Below are 22,955 nucleotides of genomic sequence, written 5' to 3' on the forward strand. Positions count from 1 at the left end.
GGTCCGATCATGCTGGTTCACGAACTCATTCAAGTTTATCCCGCCTTACACCTTCAAACTGGGGACATCAAAATGAAAAAGTAAATCGGTCCCGGGCCTAGGTCTTACCATGCCACCTACGGTAATAGCTACTTCCCTATAGGGAAATTCGCTAAAAAGGAATCACAACTGTATCTCACAAAGTTTTAAAATGTTCGCTTACATTAACAAATATTGAAATACAGTAGTCTCCCTCTTATCCAGACTCCTCTGGACTGAGGCCAGTCTGGATAACAGGTTTTCTAGTTAAACCGTCATCCCCTAAAACTCGTTGAAACGTACCGTTTAAATGCATATTTGACTTAAATTTTAGGAGAGCATTGTATTTAGACATGTCTCAAAGCTTTCCCACGAGAACAGTAATTTCAGTACCGCCCACTTCCTGAATATTGAGGAATGATTGGTTTATAATGATAGAGAGAGGTTCTGCAATTAAATTAGAAGCATTTTTGACCAAATTTACTGGTATTTCGTCCCAGCCTGATGACTTCTTATTTTTGAAAGATTTAATAATTTTAATAACATCCTTCACATCAATAAAATGAAAATCAAATGTTGGGGTCTGCCTTTCATCCATTGCCTTTATTGTTAGTTGTACCGCCTCAATTTCAGAAGAGGACAATCCAATTTGTTTGTTATGTTAATAAATTTGTTATTAAAATATTCTGCAATTTCCTTTGCAATTGTAAGAGATTTATCAGCCACCTTTATATTGGGAAAAGTAGACTGACTCTTTCCCAAACCCAATTCAGCTTTGATAATAGCCCAAGCAGCCTTACTTTTATGTTCTGAGGTTTTTATAAAACTAGCATTACATGATTTCTTAAATTTATTACACACTTGTTTTAGCCAATCTGCTTACCTCTCTTTTTCTTACACTAGATATTTTAATATCTTTAGTGATCCAAGGTTTTTTTGTTTATTTTTTGGTTACTATAAAACTTTAGAGGAAATGCTTCCTCAAATTTACTTTGGAAATTTTGAAAAAAATGTGAACAGTTGATTTCAAAAAAGTTATTAACAGATAATTCCAACTTTGTAGCTTGTTTACTATTTAAAAAAACATAAATATTTTTCTTGGAAAAAATTCTTTTCTTACATTTTTTATTTCTACTTTCTTTGTATGGCTTATTAATTTCACTTGAAATATTTATAAATAAGGCCCTATGGTCCGAGAGGCCCAACTCTAAATTCATTTTAACTGGAGATTGAGATTTCATTTCAGATGTTAAGATGTTATCAATACATGAATTAGATGAATTCGTAATTCTGGTAGGTTTGTAGAAATTACATTTAAATCCATACTGTTTTAACAAAGAAATAAAGTCTGATTTTTGTCTAGTTTGGCTACAGTCTTGTAAAATGTCAACATTAAAATCTCCTGTAATATATATATGTCCTTGGTTTTTGTGGCCTTTGTTATAAGTTTTAATAAGCTCTCTAATTTATTAAGAAAAAATTTAAAGTTTGCAACGTGAGGTGTTCTGTAAACAGAAGCTACAATAATATTTAAATTTTTAATTTCAATACATGAAACTTCAAAGATTGGTTCTTCATTAAAAACACACAAATCATGCCTTATACTATATTTCAAATTTGAGCTAATCAGTATGATGTGAGCCAGCCAAGTGAGAGTGAAAGTGGAGGTGATGGTAATATCACCCTCAGCCCTGTCACTACCCCTGAAATGTCAACCACCCCTAGCCCTCCACACTCTGTCAGTCCTCCCCACTCTCCAGATTTAAAATCTCCATTCAGAGGGTTTGCAACCCCTAATTCTGATCAACTTAATTATATAACTACTAAAATAGAAATGTATAAGATTAACAGACCAAATGCCATACCTTTTTTAGGAAATTTGACCACGTTCCCCCCATTAGTTAGAAAGTAATACCTAACATGACTGATGTGTTTGATAATGGGCAGTATTCTTATCTAGAATCTGATAAAGGCGACAAAGGTACCAGTAATGAATCTGCTAATTTGCCTAATCTTACTTTGGGAAAAACCTGTAATCATTTAAACAATAACCTAAATAGTTTTAAGCGTTTTGGCCCCCCAAAAAATTCTATCAATAATCTGGATAAAGTTGACCACAATGTAGTAAAGATTTTTCATCAAAATATACAAAATGTTATAAACAGAGTTGAACCGTTGGAAGTCACATTGTCTGAAGTTAATCCTAGTATTATTGTGCTCTCTGAGCATAATATTAAAGACCATGAAATAACTAGCTTAAAGATTGATGGTTTCAAAGTAAATGCCTCTTATTGTAGGAAATCCTATGCCAGGGGAGGAGTTATGATTCTAAGAATCATATTCAAAGTTCACAGTTTGTTACAAATTCATTTGTCAGTGATTTATGTGAGGACAAGATATTTGAGTTCTGTACAGCTAAATTTACCTTTAATTCATTCACATTTATTGTTATAGGGATAGTGATGTGGGCCGGGTAAATACCCAGTGGGTAGGTAAATATAAATTGGGTTTTTACCCGGGTATTTACCCCAGGCCCGGGTAAATACCCAAAAACTGGGTATTTATAATTTTTATTAAAGTTAGAGAAGATTGAGATGTTTTTTTGGAATTATTACCCTGTAAGGATAGTAAAATGATGATAAAATGTGTTAAACAAAATTTCATATAGTCACTACTAGCATTTTACTTCTGGGTATAATCGCCATAAATACCCAGGTCTGAGCATAAAGCATAATCGGCATAAATACCCTGGTCGCATGGTTGCACTGGTCCTGACTACTTATGATTTTTTATTTTCTATGATAGATAGATGAATTTATTTTATTGAAAGTGAAGAAAAATAATTTGCAAAGTAATAATTATTATTTAGAAAAACAGGAAAATTTGACCTAGTAGTGGCCTATGTTTAAACAACTTAAGAAATAGCTATTTACATTACAAGTGTAGTAAGAGCGTTTTTACATCACGCAGGTGAAAGTTGTGCAACGAGCGAAGCGAGTTGCATAATTTACCTAAGTGATGTAAACACGCTCTTGCGTAACGTGTAACGTACAAGATTTTACCTGACCCGACAATATACAGGAGGTTACGAACAATATTTTTCATTACCCATTTCACTCATCTTATAACAGTAAGGTTCATTTACAAACAAAAGCTAGGTTAGGAAAATTCTTCAAAACATAACAATAAAATTCAAGCACACAGCTGATTTCTAGCGTTAAACGTCGTTGGCTCCATAGAGTTATATTTTTTAAGTTATCCACTCAATGGGTTTCATTACATCACCGAGTGAGTTTTTTGATACTTTACATCACTCGAGAAGTAAGGAAGTTGTATACATCACGCTTAGGATAGGGAAGTTTAACATGGCGGGTTAGGTAAATAATTAAAATTCAATCTGTAGGATGGCAGGTTTTAATAATAGGTATTTTTGTTCTAGATCTTTTGTTGGTATCAGTGGTATCAAAATAAAAAAAAAACTAATTTCATAAACTTGTGATACAAAACATTTGATTCTATAGCACAATAAATCATTCAAAAAGGAGATACATTTTTTTAGTAGGTTTATCCAAATATATTATTGTTTCCAACTAAGTGGTAACACAGAAAAGTTTAATTAGGTACTTTTAGTATTCTGCCATTCTGCCTATGTCAATCAGGCCTTAGGTCTGTCTAGCCTTCCAAGCCATTTATACAATAAAAATTTTAACTATCATAATTTAATAACAGTAAAAGTAAGTTTAGGTTCACTATTTCTCTGATGAGGTGTTGTCTTGATTTCATTTCATAGGGAGTGTTTAGTTTCTAGCATTCTCTATCTAGCATTCTCAATGATAAAAATTGAAATAGCCACAGCCTTTTTTAATATACTATTTTTTAGTAAGTTAAATTTAACTGATGTTACTCGATTTAAGACACGAAACCCCATGCTTATTTAGAAACTTTATGTATTATAAAAAAAAGTGCTAAATCATAAAATAAAAGGTAGGCCTACTTAGCAAAGCTTCAAGTTACTGTAAAAGGTGTTATAGACTATCCTAATTTATCATGTAATGATAACAATAACATATTTAGGGGTAAATATATATGAATTTCAATCGATTTCATAAATACCCAAAATACCCGGGTATTTATGGATTTTGGGTATTTACCCCGAGTTTTAAATATCCGGGTATTTTACATCACTATATAGGGATCTATCGGTCTCCTGGTTCTGATGTTTTTGACTTTATAAAGAGATTGAATATTTTAATTTTAAGTATTAATAAAAAATGTGATTATATTATAATGGCAGGAGATTTTAACATAAACATTTTAGATAACAACAATGTAACTAGGGAATTTACTAATTTATTAAGAAGCCATGGTTTTAGATACATGGTCGATTTTCCCACTAGGATATGTGACACTACTGCAACTGCAATTGACAACATAATTACTAACATCCCTCAGAATAAATTAAAGGTGTATGGGCTGATAACCGCTCTCTCTGATCACGATGCACAAGTTCTTGAAGTTTATTGGCCGGGGGCTGATGTAACAAAAAATAGTTATATAACACATTTCAAAAGAAAATACAATGATAACAATAAAAAAATATTCCTTAGTATGCTATCAACAGAAAGTTGGGATAATGTGTATAATGCTACAGTTGAATCCAAATTTAACACTTTTTTTGACATTTTCTTTTATTATTTTGATAGTTGTTTTCCTAAAACAAAATGTAGGGTATATAATAAGACTAATAAATGGTTTACATCTGATCTGTTTAAGGCTAAAGAGGAACTGATTAGTTTGACCAATCAACTTGGACAAGATAATAAATCTGATGTTAAATTAAAAAGTTTAATAAAGGAAAGAAAAAAAGATTTCACTGATCAGGTTATTAAGACTAAGAAAAATTTTTATAGTAATCTTATTTGCAATTCAAGCAATATCTGTAAAGCAACTTGGAATATTATTGGCAATGAAACTAAAATGAAAGAGAAAACGAAGTATGGTAATATCAAGTTAAGACATGACGGATTGTTATTTGATAAACCTGAGTATGTTGCCTCTATATTTAATGAATACTATACCACCTTGGTGGAATCTCAAATAGTACCTTATGCAAATCTATTGTCATCTGCAAATGGCTTACAACAAACCAAAAAAGTTAACAGCAAACTTAGTATTTTTGAAGCTATTACTGAGGAGGACTTTGAGAGTGTACTAAGATCATTTGACAATAAATATTCTGCTGGATATGACGACATACCTATGCCTATCATAAAACTTGCCTCTGTTTTTCTAAAGAAACCATTAACACATGTAATGAACTCGTCTTTCATTTCTGGCATTTTTCCTATTAAACTAAAAGTCTCAAAAATCACCCCACTTTTTAAATCAGGTGATGCACAAATTGCTTCTAACTACAGGCCGCTATCTTTACTGTCATCCTTTTCCAAATTGTATGAGAGAGTCGTTGCACAGCAATTGACAAAATACTTGGAATCTCACGAGATTATTTCCAATGAGCAACATGGCTTTAGACAAAACAAATCAGTCATAAGTGCAAGCACAGATTTCATAGAATCAGTCATTGATTCTATAGATAAAGGCGAGCAAACCGTTGCAATTTTCATCGACCTCAGCAAGGCATTTGATAGTGTTTGTCATACCAAATTACTAAGTATTCTTTCAAATTTTGGAATAAAAAATAAAGCTTATGATTGGATCAAATCTTATTTATGTAATCGAACTACTTTTGTTGAACTGAAATACGTAAACAAATATAATCAACTTATATCTTGCCGTTCCAGTAACAGTCCGTTGAAATATGGTGTACCACAAGGATCTATATTGGGACCTTTATTCTTTTTATGTTACATCAATAGCTTAGTTAATTTCAGTGATCAAAGTAAAATCACTTTATAGGCAGATGATGTAAATATAAAACTATCCGGATACCATGCAAATGGTATAGAAATATCTTCTTTTATAAAACTTAATGCAATCCAACAACATTTAGCTGATTTAAACCTTTTATTAAATAAACAAAAAACTAAATATATTAATTTTTCCGCTTCAAATAGGAAAAGTGGGTCTGTGGTAAAGAATGTTTGTCTTAATGATTCCTTTATTGATGAAGTTAAGGAAACAAAATTCCTTGGTTTAACTGTTGATAGACTTCTTAGCTGGAACACTCATGTATCTCAAGTTTGTAAAAAAATGTCAACAGGTATTTTCATCCTTAGAAAATTATCACCATTTTGTGATATTAAAACCCTTAAAGCAGTTTATTTTGCTTTTGTGCACTCTCATGTCTCTTTTGGTTTGTCGGTTTATGGTAACACCTCTAATGAAAATTTAAACATGATACTTATGTTACAAAAAAAAACAATAAGAATAATAATGAAACTTAAGTGGTTTGAGTCAGCCAGAGAACATTTTTCAAATTTAGGAATAATGACAGTTTACAGCCAATTAATCTATGATCTGATTCTGTGGATTAAAAAAAATCAAAATAGTCATTGTATGCTAGGTTTTAACCACAGATATGAAACTAGAAATAAGAATAATTTTTGTTTTAATAGACATAAGCTAACATTTTATGAGAAGAAGCCAACATATTCAGGCATCAAATTTTATAATTCATTACCAGACAACATAAAATGTATATCTGATTTTGGGTCCTTCAAAAAGAAATTGAAGTCATTTATTATTGTTAAACCTTTGTACAGTTTTAATGAATTTTTTTAAGCATATGTCGTCTGTAACAGTTAATTTAATTTCTTACAGTGATTATAATTTTAATTTTTTATTGTATTATATATACTTGTACTTACTAGTTTATAATAGTACTTGTTGACGCCATTCTGTACTCTATGTGTACATAATGAATAAAGAAAATTTTGATTTGATTTGATTTGATATACAAGAACCCCCATGGGTTCCTTCTTTCCTGCAATAAAAATGAGCCAGAGTGTAAAACTATTTCAAATGCTAATATTATCATTTTTAAGCCAATGTTCATTTAAAAAGATAATTGATATGTTTTAGTTTTCTAAAATTAGTTCCAGATAATTTCTATTATTAATTATCCCTCCTTCAATATTTAAATGCATTAACCGCACAACATCTTTGTTACACATATCATTTTTACAAACAGGCCAGGGGTTGATTAGGTTATGCATGGAAGTATCTGTGTTAGGATTATGACAACTGTTACATATACATGACTCCTTAACTTCTATGGCTATGTTAAATCTATTGTTGGACCTATTGTAATGTTTTTGTTGTTGTGGATATGTTACTGATGGAATAGGAGAGCAGATGTCAGAAGGATGTAAACTTGTGCCAATGTCAGTGGAAGTCGATTCTTCAAGATTGAGTTCTTGTGATGCTTGATGAAGCCTTGCGCTTGCATTATAAATGCTCCGTGAACAATTCATCAAGATGCTTCAAAAGATCAATGTGTGAAAGTCCTCTTCTTAACACCCTGTTTGATTTTTCTTCTTTTAATACAATGTGGAGCAACGCTTTTGTCGAGTTTTGAAATTGCATTATATTTTTAGCAAAACGCTCAGGCTGGATTAGATCCCTAATACACCCCATAGGTGAGCATATCAAGGTCTTCAGGTTCTTCGTTTTGAAATCCTTTGCAAGTTCTTCAAATGCCTTGTCATAATAATCTGGTGTTGGTGTACGGGAGTGGTGACAATGGGTTTCCCTGCATGACTCCTCTCTTGACCTTTACTTCAAAATTCCCACAGTTTTTGAATTTGGTCTTTGACCCACTGTACATTCCAGTTACAGCCTTTATCATAGCAGGTGGAGCACCACTCCTCACAAGCGCCTCTGAGATTGCCCAGTGGGGGACAGAGTCGAATGCCTTGGAGACATCCAGTACTGCTGCTGCCAGACTGGAGCGTTTGCCCCTCCACATTAGTTTGTCAAGGTATCATGTGTTTGAGAAACATCCGTTACCAGCCACAAAACCACGCTGCCTCACGTCAAGTACCACCCTATCTCTTAATCTGTCCTCCAGGATTCCACTAAAAATTCGAGCAAATGTATTGCCAATAGTTATTGGCCTCCAACTCCCAGCCAGTGCGATGTCCTTGCCTTCTTTGAAAATCATGTTGTATACTCTGTCTAAGCATTGGGATATTTTCCAGCCAAGAGAACACCGTAAAAAATTCCAGCCAAGAAGTGGGCAAACCCCCGACACCTAGTCAGGTGCTCCTTCCTAATCCCATCCGGTCCTGGTGCTCCCTTAGGTTTCTTTTCTTGATTCTTCTCTTGACATCCAAAGCCTTTTCCGGTCTCAAGGAAAAGATCTCCCCGTTAAAGTTGAATCCAGCAGGCGGAGCCCTCTGCGTGGCACCCCAGAGTTCAGAGTACACCTACTCCAATTCGTGCCTCGGAGGATCAACCTCTTGCTGCTGTAGCCCCCTCTCCAACCTGTTGGCTCGGATGAGTTCGGCCAAGCGAGCTGGGTCAGCCTTATATAATTCTTGAACTTCAGTGAATTCACGTCCCTTCCGTGATTTGGTTCCTTTCTTCCTAACCCTGCCAGTGCCTCTCGACTCCCTATCCTTCTCAGCATGGTTCCTGACCGAGCTGGTGACCCTCATGATGAAGCACTTGAGCCACTCTTAATCCAGCACCGGCTCAGCTGTCCACCTGGCGTGGAGCTCCCTGGCCAGGTCCGAGTTCAGATTCTTGCTCAGCCACGTGACACGTGGGTCCTCTTCCCAATATTCCTGGAGGGCGGCCAAATCTTCTTCCATACCAAGGTTGATTTCCACATACAAAGCTTCAACCACTGGAGCATCCAAACCTGCCTCGAAAAACCCCTGTCTTCGTCAGCCCTTTGTGGCTGATCATCAAGTTCTTCGATGCCATCTTCTTCTTCATGAACGTTGTCTCTTCCCTCATTCCTTACCAAGATTCCCCTGGATAGAAGCAACCAGACCTTTTCCTTTTTTTTGGGCTGGGGTCTTTCCAGGAAGCAGGCCAGAAAAGCCAGCAGTGTATCTGGATCCCGTAATCATGTGCCTATTATTCATTAGTATGTCCAATTCGTCCGAGCTCGAGGCTGCCCCATGTTGACCTCTTCCCGGGCAGGGAAACTGCTTCTGGATTGGGGCGTCTCCAGAACATCGAGGGGTGTGGCACGCAGCCGCATGTGGCCCATTGAAAATCCTCTGACAGCACTTAAAGGAAATTGGCCTGTCCATGTGCATGGTTCGATGATGTTTGACGAGCAGGCCCGGCCTCAGGAACCAACTGGGGCAATCACATTTGTTGGGGGGGGGGGGGAGTCACATTTTTTTGGGGCCCAAGGGATAAGATATGCTTCCTCCACAGCCTCAGGACTGAGGGTCAGTCTCATGAGGGGTTGACCAGGCTCAGGGGTCAATGGATCAATATCCATACTCCGTCCTCTTGCGGCTCTCCTCCAGAGCTCTCATGTAGGCAGGGCAAGTATTGCTTGTGACGCTGTGGTCATGGGGGTGCTTTGCCCTCTTGCAGGGCGCATATGTGGGGTTCCATTCTTTGTTCGGGCACTCCTCATATTCATGACCCTCCGCACAAAAGCCACACGTTGGGGTTGTCACATTACAGTACTTGGCGACATGGCCGTAACTCTGGCACCTGTAACATCGGGTTGCCTCCGTGTATTCCTTAACTCTGCTTGACTCAAATCCCACAAACAATCTATCCTTGCCTACCAGGGCCTTAAAACAGGGAACACTAAGCTCCACAACCCAATTCTCCCTTCTCTCCCTGCTGGACCTTAGTTTTTTGACAATGTTAAATCCTTGTCTGAACTGATCAAATTCAATGTTCGCCACATTCTGGTGGAAGATGTCCAGAATTCCTTCCTTAACACTGCCATCTTCATTGGGGACATCGTAGATTAGAATCTTCGGCTTCTAGAGGCCTGCGTGACGTGAGGCCAGCTGAAGTAATCTTCTTACTTTTGAGAATCTTAATAGCACTACTCTTATCCATTGCCTCAACTATTACAGTGCCTTCCCTGCCAGGTCGAATTCTTATAATCTTGATCTTTTCCTCCCTTGGATTCATGGCAGCAGCAACTGCCTTTCTCGTGTCCTCGGACGTCATTGCTGGCTTGCCCCGCTCATCAATTCTTGGACTGATGACAATAGCACTAGTCCTCGTGCCTTGTTTGCTCTTCGCTGCTTCAGCAAATGATTTGACATTGCTGGACGGAGTGCCCACAGGAAACGACCCAGTCAGCTTCTTTAATTCTGCCTTAATTGAGGACCTACCATCAACCAAACCACAAAGGAAAGTAATATTTCAGTAGCATAACGACTCATCATGGTCGACATATAATTAAACTTTTCCATGATGGCCAATTTCTTCAGCACAGACAGCTTCTCGCAATGGCCCAAAATCTCCCTAGCTGCTCCCTCGATGGACGTATGCTTGCCTGATCCTCCACTATACATAAATTCCTCAATCGATTCCTCCTCATTCGTCCGTTTCCTTTTTGTACTAGAACTTTCGCTCAACGCAGACTGACTAGAGACAGTGGTCAAGCCAGTCTGCCTTAGCCTTGATCTAACCTCTAAAATACTATCTCATCCTCTTATTCCCTTATTCCCTAGATGATATTATAAATTTATTTAGTAAGGGGTTTTATGTATGGATTTATAAAAGAAAGTAATGTAGCATTAAGGTAATTTTTGCTAAGGTAGTACCTAAGGGTCTATCATAAACAAGACATATATTTGTATATGTGAAAATCAGAACTTTGTAAACATGATGAATAAACATTTCATTTAATTACGTTTTATTTACAGAGATTGAAGAGTCAGATAACAATAGTGCCAACAATAAAATATTGTTGGATGGATTTTTGAACCTGCTTTCAAATTGTGTCAATCGGGAAATGATTGACAATGCTGCGATTGAGTTTCTCATGTACCACAACACCAAACATCATCGCAAGAAACTGGTCAAGTAAGTAAAAGTAAATATTTAGTAATAATTTAAGAGGTTTCAATACAAACATACATTGATTCTTGATACTGTTTTCTATATTAATTAATTGTATCACAATTAAAGCCTTGATAACATGTGTTGATGTGATATCAAACAACAAACAAACAAACTGCTTAGTTCATAATAGGGAAAACAACTGCATAGTAAAACCTTGTAAGCAATAACAAACTATTTGTCTATAAAATATTGAAATCAAACATGTTGTATAACTCACGTTCAACAAAAAATTTTTGTTTTTTAAATGGGTGCTATAGTTTGCTCAGTTGTATATTGAATGAACTATTTCTAGTTTACAAAGCAATTAATTCCATCCCACAAAGACCAGTCCAACAGCTCTCTGAAGGTATTACAGACTCCAGACATCTTCCTAACCTCAACCATAGACTATCCAACACAAGTATACTTCTCATTCCATTGTAAAATCTCAAGCTTGGTATTCATGTCTAGTTCATGTTGGTGACACTAGGCGCTAGTGTTGAAAACAAATTGTCTATTATTTTAGGACGAGTTATTGTTAATGATTAGATTTTTTTTATTGGATAAAAGAGGTTTTTAATAGCTGAAATTTCAAGGAACAAATTGTAAAAAAAAACACGGTCCTAGCGGCACCGGACGGAAACAACCAAAAAAGTGTCAATCATACTGTACACAAGTTTTTATCAACTTTGTTCTTGATATTATTTTGTAAATGTCTTGTGCTTCTATAAAGCCGTGTTTACACTGGAGTTAGGAACACGTGTTTACAATTAATGTTTCTAAAAAACCAAGAAACACAACTTTTGGAATATAAAAATTTGGATGTTGGAACCAGTTTTTCAGTGTTTATAATAGAAATTTGTTTTCCCACCAGTTGTCGGTAAAGATCAAAGGGTGTTCCAAACAAAAGAAACATGTGTTTTGGAACAAATGTTTCTGTACTTCTACGCTGTTTACAACACTTCCTTGCTATCCCCCTCCCCCTTGCACTTACCCACCACCACGTGACTCTCTAGAAGAAACCTTGTGTTCTCGGTAACGGTGATTAAAATGTTTCCAACAAAATCAAAGAATAGTGCATCTGTTGTAAACTATTGTTTTAGAAACATTTAGAAAAATTTTACTAACAAAAAGTTCCAAACATTTTGTTCCAAACTCTGGTGTAAACACGGCTTAAAAAAATCCACGCTGATGGGTTGATATGTCAAGCATACTGTACATAAGCTTGTTATCAACTTTGTTTCAGGACTTTGTTTGGAGTACCAAGGACCAGGCTTGATTTGCTTCCGTTCTATGCAAGATTGGTAGCCATTCTCAACCCATTGTTGCCTGATATTGCCACGGATCTGTGCCTCCTACTGAAGCACGATTTCAAATATCACGTGAGGAAGAAGGTCAGTTTTCATGTTGATTCTTTAGCTGTATAATTTGAATTTTTGTTTTCTTTAAAATTAGTTGCAACAATATCTCTTCAATTTTCGCATTTCCCCTTGAGAAAGAAGCTCTAAAAGTCATTATAGTAATGTAGACTCAAGCCAGTCAGTTGTCTTATTAGGGTATGAGGACTCTAGAAATGAACATTGTACAGAACCAAATGATGCTCAGTTGACAAGTTCAATAGCTGTAATCCAAGTTTAAGAGTAACCCTTAAAAATAGTTAAGAGAGAATTAACTATTATTATTTTATTAATAAACTTTACTTCACAGCTAGGAAATATTCCTCGATTCAAATCACGAGTTAGGAACAGGACGTATTCTTGTAAGGGCAGCACGCTCAATTATAAATCATACAGTTTTGCGTTCAAATGACTATTTTTCTGCAGCTGTGGAAAATCTATTACACTAGCAGTTTAATTTAGGGATTAAACTAAATAGAACTGGGTATTTGTATATAGCAAGCAAAGATGTATATAAAAAAATATTTATTTGACATTATCCAAAACTGTACTAACACTTGTATTGTATAACTACTTTATTTCTTCATACAGGACCAGATAAACATAGAGTCAAAGCTGAAGGTGATCCGTTTTATCGCAGAACTGGTAAAATTTGAGCTATACTCCAAAATTGAGGGACTTTACTGCCTTAAAATTCTACTGCACGATTTCTCTCATCACCACATTGAAATGGCATGCACAATGCTGGAAACTTGCGGTAGATTCTTCTTTAGAAGTCCAGACACTCACCAGAGGACCAAGGTCTACTTGGTAAGTATGAATTGATGAGAGTTGTGATAACAAATATCATTGTCATTTATACTCAAAACTGAATATAAATTGCAATAATCTTAACTACTTGGCTATTTCCTACTTTTAAAGAAGTAAAGTATGTAACTTAGTACATTCATCAGCAGTTTGCCCTTCATGGTTGTAGTCTTCAAAAGAGTATCTATACACTGCAATTGCAAATAGTAGGAATGAAAATAAAATAGTTGTTTACTGTATTTGAATAGATTTGGAAAAAACTAATTGTTTTTTTTTTTTTACTTTTATGCCATTGGATGTTCAAATGATTGAGTAGTTTCTGGTCCTATGAAATAATGTCCCTCTTCATTCCTTTGGCTACATTGGATGTAGTAATTTGACATATTTCCATATCCATGATATCTTATTTTCTTATTCTATGGTCTCCCAAAATGATTGTTGATGATCAACAAGCTTTTTTTGTCAAATTCACTGAATTAGAGATTCAGCTTTGAAATTAATTGAAATGCTATGAGTAAGTAGAGACACATAAAATACATCACAAAAGTAGAAATTTTTGCGGTCACTGACCACTTTTTCAACCACTGGAGAAATGGCAATGGCAGTTGCAATTTGAATCTATTACACCTTGTCAGGTGTAACAGGTTTGCTGTCTTGGCAACCCTGACAAGGTGTAATAGATTCAAATTGCAACTGCCATTGGCATTTCTCCAGTGTGGTCAGTGACTACAAAAATTTCTACTTTTGTGATGCATTTCATGTGTCTCTATGGACTTATTTAAAGGTAAGCCTGCTTTCCTGTCAATTTCCGTAATAATTCCTGGCAAATGCCCTGTCTTTTTTATCAGATAAAATTCTATGATATTAATTTTTGGAGGATAATGCACTCGGCTTAGGAATACATCAAAGGACAGGGAAAGGAATGCATCATCAGCTTTAATATTAAGTTCATAACACTAAGTTATGAAGTCCATTAACTCTTGAGTGTTACACCTGTTCATCAAGCCGTGAGACCTACCCCTATTCTAAACTCTTTATTTTCATAACTTTCAGGAGCAAATGATGAGGATGAAGTCAGGGAAAGCGTTGGATTCAAGATATGTAACAATGATAGAGAATGCTTACTATTTTGTGAATCCGCCTGAAAGCCCAGCATCGAAAGTAAAAGAACGTCCTGTAATGCACGAGTTTATAAGACATATTTTATACCAGGATTTGACAAAACACACTGAATCCAGCAAGGTTCTTGACTCAATGAGAAGGTGAGGCATTAATCATTCTGTGAGTGGCTGGGTAGCTTTAGACATATTGTCAAGCTTCAATTGTTTAAACTAGCCTGTGTTTCGTTAGGAGATGAGAAATTCTTGGGGCCAACTCTCCTTAAATTTCTTATGTACCAAATTTTATGCTCCTTTACCCCTACAGTAACTAAAGCAAATATTCTATACTATTGAAAGAATAAATGGTATCTTTCTATCTTGGTAAATAATTGGACATATTCCGCTGAAATGTTGCAAAAGTATATGAACAACCAACTGTAGATCAGAAACAATGTGGTTGCCACTTAATATTTATGTTTATGAGTACAATTCACTTCTTGTATGCTTGACAAATTCCAAACTCAGACTTTTGACACCCATCTGAACGGGAAAATTCAAGGTAAAAAAAAGGCCGCTGATCTCTCCTTCAGTGATAGGGTGGCTCAATTGGTAGCGCCATGGACTATGGCCCGAAGCAGCAATATATTGGGTTCGGATTCTGTTACCCATTAGCTCTAGTTCTAAGCTGTTGATAGCACACAAAAAGTTCACAATACAAATAACTTTTTTTATTTACAGTGTATTATTGGATATTTTTCTCCAAGGAGATTTCTTCAGAAGAAAATGAAGTTAGTTATGTATCCGGTCCTCCTTCCTAATTTTATTCTCAAGGCAAGTTTTTTTCCCTGTAAAAATATATTTGTGCTCTATATAATGAACATTAATTTTCAGACTGAATTGGAGAGACCCACAAATATCTGCTTATGCCATAAAATGTCTGACACAAGCGTGGAATGTTCCTTATCCCAATATCAAAGACTTGGCCAACCTCCTAGCTGGCCTTGTTGAATACCAGGTGAGTTGTGAAATCAATGTACCATTGCCAAACGTAAAAAGCCAACACATTGATACACTTACAAACAAGCGCCTTTTATATTGAATAATGGTTCAACGGGGATCAGATTTATTGGTACTATTATTGTTATGTTTTACAATCGTATTGATCCTATTTATATGCATTATGTGTACCACCTAAATAAAAAGAAATATTTTGAGTTTTTACTAAGCTATTGGCATTTTAAGTTGAATAAACACTTTTAAGGGAAGTGGTCCAAACTCATCAAACATAAAGAAGATCCACACTACTGGACGTTAGATTAAGTTATTGAGGATTGAAAAAAGTCACAGTACCTGACTCAATGTATGAAACTGTAATTGCTAATATGTTACAGTTAAATATCGATAAACTGACACATGATAGTATGACACGCTCGGTAATCCGTAGGTGTAATGAATGAGTTTGTATCCATACTGTTATTGTAGTGGCCGATATACTGGTATTTAATTTGTGTTGAGACAGGAGTCTCACGTCTTTCCAATCTGGTTCTGGGGACCTTACAATTAACATGGGTTATTAGGTGGAATAAGTAAATTGCTGTGCTTTATTATGCGCGTTATTTGTTAACTGAACTGAAGTTCCTGACTTGTTAGCATTTAGCTATGTGATGCAGGTGGGCAGAATTGAATTTTTATTGTAGGTTATTGTGAACAACATTCAGGCTATGAGATACAGCTGTTAGCTGTTAGTAATCTAAATCAAATAGGTTAGGTAACAATAACAATTGTTTTCAAAATAATGCCTAAATTGATTATTTCAACATTTCAGGAGTTCATAGTAAACCTTCAAGCTAACATTTTTTAGTTTTTAGGTTAAAACTGGCATTTTTTGGTAATCCAACACCGTATTAGTCCCACATTATTGAGCCAACCATGTATTTCTTCTACAGGAGTTTGTGGCAGCCCATGTTGTTGATGGGGTGCTAGAAGACATAAGAATAGGAATAGAAGTGAATACCAAAAATCTAAACCAGCGACGAGTAGCAATGGTGAAATACTTGGGTGAACTGTATAACTATCGAATGGTCGAAAGCAATGACATTTTCAAGGTAACTATAGTTTTAGATTAGAAAGTACAACTAAGGTAACTCGTATAAATTATGATGTAATATCACTCTCATTGTTTTCATTGCAGTAATCAAAATTATTGAATTTTTTTTATTTGCAAGATATCCCAAATACAGAGACAACAAAAACCTATCCCTTTTTTATAGGTGGACACGCAGCTTCGTAAGAACTTAAACCACAGTTACCAAATGGATTTAATCGCAGGCCTCCTACATTGTGATGCCACACTAGACCAGCCTAGCCTCATTCATAACTGAACCAATTAAATTATTATAATTTTAGGTTATTTAATCGTTGAAAACATAAGCAATGTTTTAGGCTAAATGTCATTTTTTAATCATATGATTTAACACACTGTAATGTTTTGTTGGAAAGGTCCTTTATTCTTTGATCGCGTTTGGGGTTTCCTTTGATTACGAGAGAGTTTCACCAATAGATCCGCCAGATCAATTGTTTCGCATTCGCCTAGTCTGCACACTCCTTGAAACCTGTGGACAGTATTTCAGCCACGGACCCAGCAAAACAAAGTTGGACTACTTCTTTGTTTTCTTTCAGGTAAATTACACTTCACGTTAGGCAAGAAATAAAGTGGTTAGCGATTTTTTTTTTTATAAATTTGTATTCAGACTTGTCAAAATTATGTCGGGAAATAATAATATAAGGTGTAATATTTTTATTTATTTATTATTAAAAAAAATTACTAAATAATATTTCTATTAAATTAACATTACCTTTTGCAAATTAAAAGGATATGATATAATAAGATTTTGTGTTCAGTTTACTATTGCTGTAAAATGTAATGTAAAAAAGAGAAAATGAAAACTGATCTATTGAATCCGGAACACAACTGAATTAAAAAGCAAAAAAATTACAAAAGATAAATATGTACGGTACATTTACTTAGACTTAAATAGTTCTTTATTGATGTGTTATTAAATGCTATTAAAATTGCTTTTATGATTGAAATTTATGAGATCTAATAAAAATCTGTTAATATAATAAAACAATGAGCTATACTTAATTTGTAGTTCCTAAAAGATAAATGTTACTTTTAAGATAAATTAAATAGGTTGTTAAATGTTAAATAAATATTTCAACATAAGCTATGTATCATACAAGATAGTAAACTATTTTATACCATGAGATTACACACACAATAACAACTAGACAATTATAACTATGATGACAATGTTATTTTAACTATAACATAAAATGAAAAATAAACAGTTATGCAGTTATAAACAGTACAAATATCTCCCATACGACGGTCTAAAATGTTGTTTTTTATTATAAGTGTGTGTGTTTATTGAAGATCCACAAGATACAACAATGTAATTGTCATTTTATGCAGATTACAATGGTATACAATATGTTTCCTCCTGCTTAATGCATTCATAAACCGAGGGTTTTCCATACAAAAACTACTTACAACCGTAAAAACTGTAAGATTTATTATTATGTTTTTATGGTATGATTATTATTGAATTTACTTGTTGGCTTTTCACTTATAGAACTCTGCCTCATTTTAAAATGTGTAATATTCCCAGGTGACTAATTTTAATCTGTTTCTGTTTCAGCATTACTTCTGGTTCAAACACTCAGACTCAGTTTGGACGGATGATAATCCATTCCCAACAAACATCAATCACATGTTCAGGGATTGTCTTACTAGTCTGAGGCCTACTATCAAGCTGTCAGAAAGTTACCAGGAGGCTGAAGAAAGTGCTCGTCAACTTACAGAGAAAATGAGGTCCAAATGGGATCCACTCATCAACTTCCAGCATGTAAGAATGCTGTGTTAATGATAATTTTATCAGACTTCGTTTTTTTAACAGAAATTAAATAAAAAATATGTCTAATAACACTTTAAATGTATATTTACATTTTACACCTATACGGTTGACTCCAAGATGGTAAATACATGTAAAAGATGCTAAGTAGTCGATTTCAATTCAAAACTGCATTCAACATCAGACTCAATAGGCGAATGACAGACATATTTTAATTTGCTTTCTGTAAATTTAATAACGTTTACAATTCCAAACAAGATGTTATTTGTGTTTTTTTGTCTGCCGTATTTTATCATTGACCACTCTTGCTACAATGCATTAACATGGTGCTTGACAATAAAGACCACATAGTAGGGATGGACGAGATTGGATTTTTAGTTCGAGACGAGACGAAACGAGATTTTTTATTTCTCATAAAATTTCGAGACGAGATCGAGACGGGATTTCCCTTCTCATACACAACGGGAAATGCACGTTCAAAATTTTTACCTGATTTTGTAACATTGTTAGATGATTGTTTAAATCCAAAAATAATGATAATAGGCAAGAATATTTACAATCTTTTATTAAAAAACATCAGCATAACATTTTTTTATTAATCACGCCTAACTTATTAAAAATGCCTACGATTAGGAAACATAGTGATATCAGTTAGGATAGAGTTCAACTTATCCTAAAATAAAATAAATCATAAAATAAAAGCAATATTAATTTTTATAAAATAGTTACTTGTTTTGACTTTTTATAGTAATAAAACATTTCTCACACTGCTTACACTTTACAAAACTTCTCAAATGTTATTAAAGTAATATTATTAAAATAATTAAAGTAATATTTACATTTAAAGAATTAATGAAATAAGAACGCCTTCACAAAGGAAACGCAACTACAACACGCTCCTGTATTGCGGGTATTGCATTGACTTTCTGCAGGCGTTTTTAATTTTTTTTTTTTTTTTTTTTTTTTTTTATTCCCGTCTTGGTAAAAATCTCGGCCAAAAAGAAATCTCGTCTCGTGTAACGAGATTTAAAATTTCCCGAAAATTTCCCGAAATTTCGAGACTTGACCATCCCTACCACATAGTTACTGCATCATGTGGCAACAGTTTTTTTCTTCTGGGGACTTGAGATCCAAACCTAATAACTCTATTTTGGAGAGCAAAGATTGTTTTTCCTTGGCTAGGTTATCCCATACCATTATTCTTATTCTCTTGTTTATTATTGAAGAAAATATGCATGATAAATCGTCAAATTGTTGTAGCGTCTCAAATCAAGCACTACGTTTGCTGATTATAATATACATACAACAGTCAAAAAGGTCCCAAAATGATTTCTTTTTCAACATTAACGAGATTGTCAGCGGAAGATTTGCCTTGCAGTAGTTGGTACGACTCCTGGGGAGGGCATATCGGTAGTGGGGGTATAACTGACGAGCCATAATGCAGCATTGGTAAGCGATTTTCGTGTACCTGCAAGTCTACTTTGTCGGTTACTGTCGGTCGTGTACCTGCATTGAAGAATAAAATGGCATTCCATGAACAAAGTGCAAACATTAAAATGCTGCACTACTGCTTGTCAGCTATACACCCCACTACCGATATGCCCTCCCCAGGCGTACTAACTATTGCAAGGCAAATCTCCCGCTGGCGATCGCACTAAATGTCTTCAGAAATTCATTCCGGGAATTTGTTTACTGTAATAGTAGTTTGTATTGGTCATTTCCAATTTATATTTGTATCTATTTTATAGCAAGATAACTTATGGATTTTTAAACGTGATTATCAGCCTACTTGAAAGTAGTTAATGCCTTTAATGGAATAGTCTGAAGCCAAGGTATTTTGTAGCTGTTGGCCTCTTTGGTAAATGAGACTTTTTGCATTATTAATATTGATTTTTGTTACTTAACATACATAAACTGTTGTCAAAATGGGTCAAAAAGGTTCAGAAATAAAAAAAAGTTTTTAACTCAAGGATTTTGATACATTTTGGCTTGATTGGGCTTTGAGTTCATGAATTTAAAACAACGGTTTGGCTTGGCTTGAATAGATCAATTACTATTCCCATACTTCTAGTGTTGCTTGTGGCGTTCTTCAAATTTTAAACTATGATTTCCTGCTTATTAAATCATATCCATCATCATATTTATTTGTTTGTTCCTCTATATTTTTCTTTGTAACTACAAATAAACTTATTGGGCTACTTTCTTACCACATTTTGTTTTTTATATTTAGGTTTTAAAATCTCTGATCCTGATCTACTGATTTTCCAAAATATTCCTGAAATTTAAGAGGAGTGAAAATTCCTTCCAATCCCAACCTGCAAATCCAATCATACCCAATCAAACCGCTAAAGGTAAGACCACAACTTTATATGAATAAATGTGAAGTTTAATTATTTTACACTTTTACAAAGGTATCAACAAGGTTACAAAGGTATAAGTTTGCGCAATGTAGCATTGCTTAACAATTGTTTGTTCTTTCTGCAGAACGATGATGAACTAAATCCAATTATGGAGACAGAGAATGAAAATGAAACAAATGATGAAGAAGAAGATGACGTTGAGGAAGATTTGACTGGAGTTGATAATACCAGGCAAGGCTCATTGTCTGATGAAGGTATGTTTATTATTGTTTGAAAAAAAATATTGTTTTGTAGTCTTTTATGATTATTGGTTGTGATAAAAGAAGGGGAATAAAGAATATCTTCTCTGAAGGATGTCAACAGGAGCATAACATGAAATATTTGAAATATGTAAATGTTCTTTAGCCAAAGAAACAGTTGAAAAGAAATCCTGTTTAGGTTAAATTTGCCAGGAAGGTACTGTTGGGACCTAATGGTCCCAACAGTACCAACCAATGACAACAGTGAAACCAATGCAAGCACGGTCTGTGCTTGCGGCTGACTTTGGCACGTGAGGAAAGGGGTGGATGTTACTCGTTAAATCCAGTAGGTGGGGGGTCTGAGCCGTGCGCACAGACTTATGGTCCCAACTGTATAAAAACTCTAAATCACTAGTTTCTATAAATATATATTTCCAAATTATAATAAAAAATATGAATAGTTTTACTAATACAGTAGAACCCCTGTTAACCGAATTCGGTTAAACCGAAACCCAAGTTAACCGAAATGGTTCTATAAAATAATATAGGGGTGTAAAATGCATTAATAACTTCAGTTGTTAATCTGTTTTGTAATACATTGATGATTGAAACAAATATGTAGATGGTCAAATTCATTATAACAAGCTCCAAAATTCACAAAAGGCTAAAATTCTCAAATTTCATTTTATTTAGATTATCTTCTTTTTGTAATCTATGCCATTGGCTATGGCAAAAGTTGCAATGCTCCCAATCACTTAAGTGTCCATCTACTAACCAGATACAACACTTTCATATTATTGATTAAGTAATAAGGAATGGATAGACAACTTACACTGAATTGAAATCACAGAAACATTTGACAACCTAATTGTCATTCTACTGCTTCCCTCTGAAGAAACACCTTGTAGGGGAAAATATCAAACTATTTGTGTTGTAGACTTGTGTACTTTCAACTGCGTAGAACTTTTTTCTTAGGTATGTTAGTTGTTTATCCATTCCTTCTTCCTTAATGTATTGCTATGTCACATGCATTTACTAAAAAACTAAAACTTACCATATAATTAGTATCACAATGTTTATTAGATAAGCAATCAATAACATTACAATTAGTGTAACAAAGAACAATTCATAAAGTTAGCTATAATTTCTCAACATAAAATAAACATACAGTAAACTCTCAGTAATCCGCAGATATAGGATTGCTAAATTGCCGGATAAACAAATAAAATGCATTTAAAACATGTCTCCGAAGATCACGCGATGAGAAACCACTATTACCGCGATGGGGCATGACGACAATGATGTTTCCGTAATTCTGTGAGACGATGATAATGTTTACACGGCCGCAGGAGTTGTTCATAATTTTGCTGCGATCGCGCGTGATGACGATGACGTTTCCGTGATTGGGGGAGTGGATGGTGATATTTACACACCCGAGGGAGGAGATCAGATTTTTGCCGTGGTCGCGGAAGACAACAATAATGTCTACATGACCACGGGATATGGTCAGGATTTTGCCGTGATCGCGCAAGACAACGATGACGTTTCCGTGACCGCTGGAGTCGATGATAATGTATAAACGGTTGTGGGAGATGTTCATGATTTTGCTGCGATCGCGCATGATGGCGATGACGTTTCCGTGACCGCGAGAGGCGATGATAATGTTTAAACGGCCGTGGGAGATGTTCATGATTTTGCTGCAATCGCGGAAGACCTCACCCGTCAAAATATGCCGGATTACTTGAGTGCCGGAGTGGCGCAGTGCCGGATAGAGTCTCCTGTACTAGACAATTTTACCCACTCAATGATGGTTCAATAAAAAAAATATAAATTTAAAAAAATATATATGAATATAAAAATATAAATATAAAATACAACTTGAGATATTAATGTTTTAGGGGAAGAATCAGATGAGGAAAAATCAGTCGCTCAAAGTTTGAAGAGCTTAAACAACGAAGACGAACACAACAACATAAAACACATGAAAATCATTGACAGGGGTAAGTAAACAGATTTAACCATAGGTTGAATGACAACTATCTACTTCTGTGGTTTTGAGGTACTTTACCTATTGCTTTTTATAACTGTCCGAAGTGGACTTAATGCATACCGATAATTAAGT

At 34.8% G+C, this 22,955-nt stretch overlaps 1 protein-coding gene across 2 annotated transcripts in view; it reads left to right on the top strand.

Moving 5' to 3' along the window:
- Nucleotides 1–22,955, top strand: part of LOC128998515 (regulator of nonsense transcripts 2-like) — a 54,964-nt gene that overhangs the window by 22,977 nt on the left and 9,032 nt on the right. For both annotated transcript variants that reach the window (XM_054424686.1, XM_054424687.1), the window contains 10 exons: nt 10,839–10,998; nt 12,263–12,410; nt 13,005–13,223; nt 14,274–14,482; nt 15,212–15,335; nt 16,267–16,425; nt 16,820–16,999; nt 18,022–18,228; nt 20,719–20,848; nt 22,732–22,833. In XM_054424686.1, the coding sequence (XP_054280661.1) occupies nt 10,839–10,998; nt 12,263–12,410; nt 13,005–13,223; nt 14,274–14,482; nt 15,212–15,335; nt 16,267–16,425; nt 16,820–16,999; nt 18,022–18,228; nt 20,719–20,848; nt 22,732–22,833 (1,638 nt within the window). The remainder of the gene's footprint in view (nt 1–10,838; nt 10,999–12,262; nt 12,411–13,004; nt 13,224–14,273; nt 14,483–15,211; nt 15,336–16,266; nt 16,426–16,819; nt 17,000–18,021; nt 18,229–20,718; nt 20,849–22,731; nt 22,834–22,955) is intronic.

This window comes from Macrosteles quadrilineatus, unplaced genomic scaffold (assembly GCF_028750875.1).
Source record: "Macrosteles quadrilineatus isolate MER2022 unplaced genomic scaffold, UCM_ALF_1.0 Scaffold_7__1_contigs__length_78375512, whole genome shotgun sequence".
Classification (NCBI taxonomy): Eukaryota; Metazoa; Arthropoda; class Insecta; order Hemiptera; family Cicadellidae; genus Macrosteles; species Macrosteles quadrilineatus.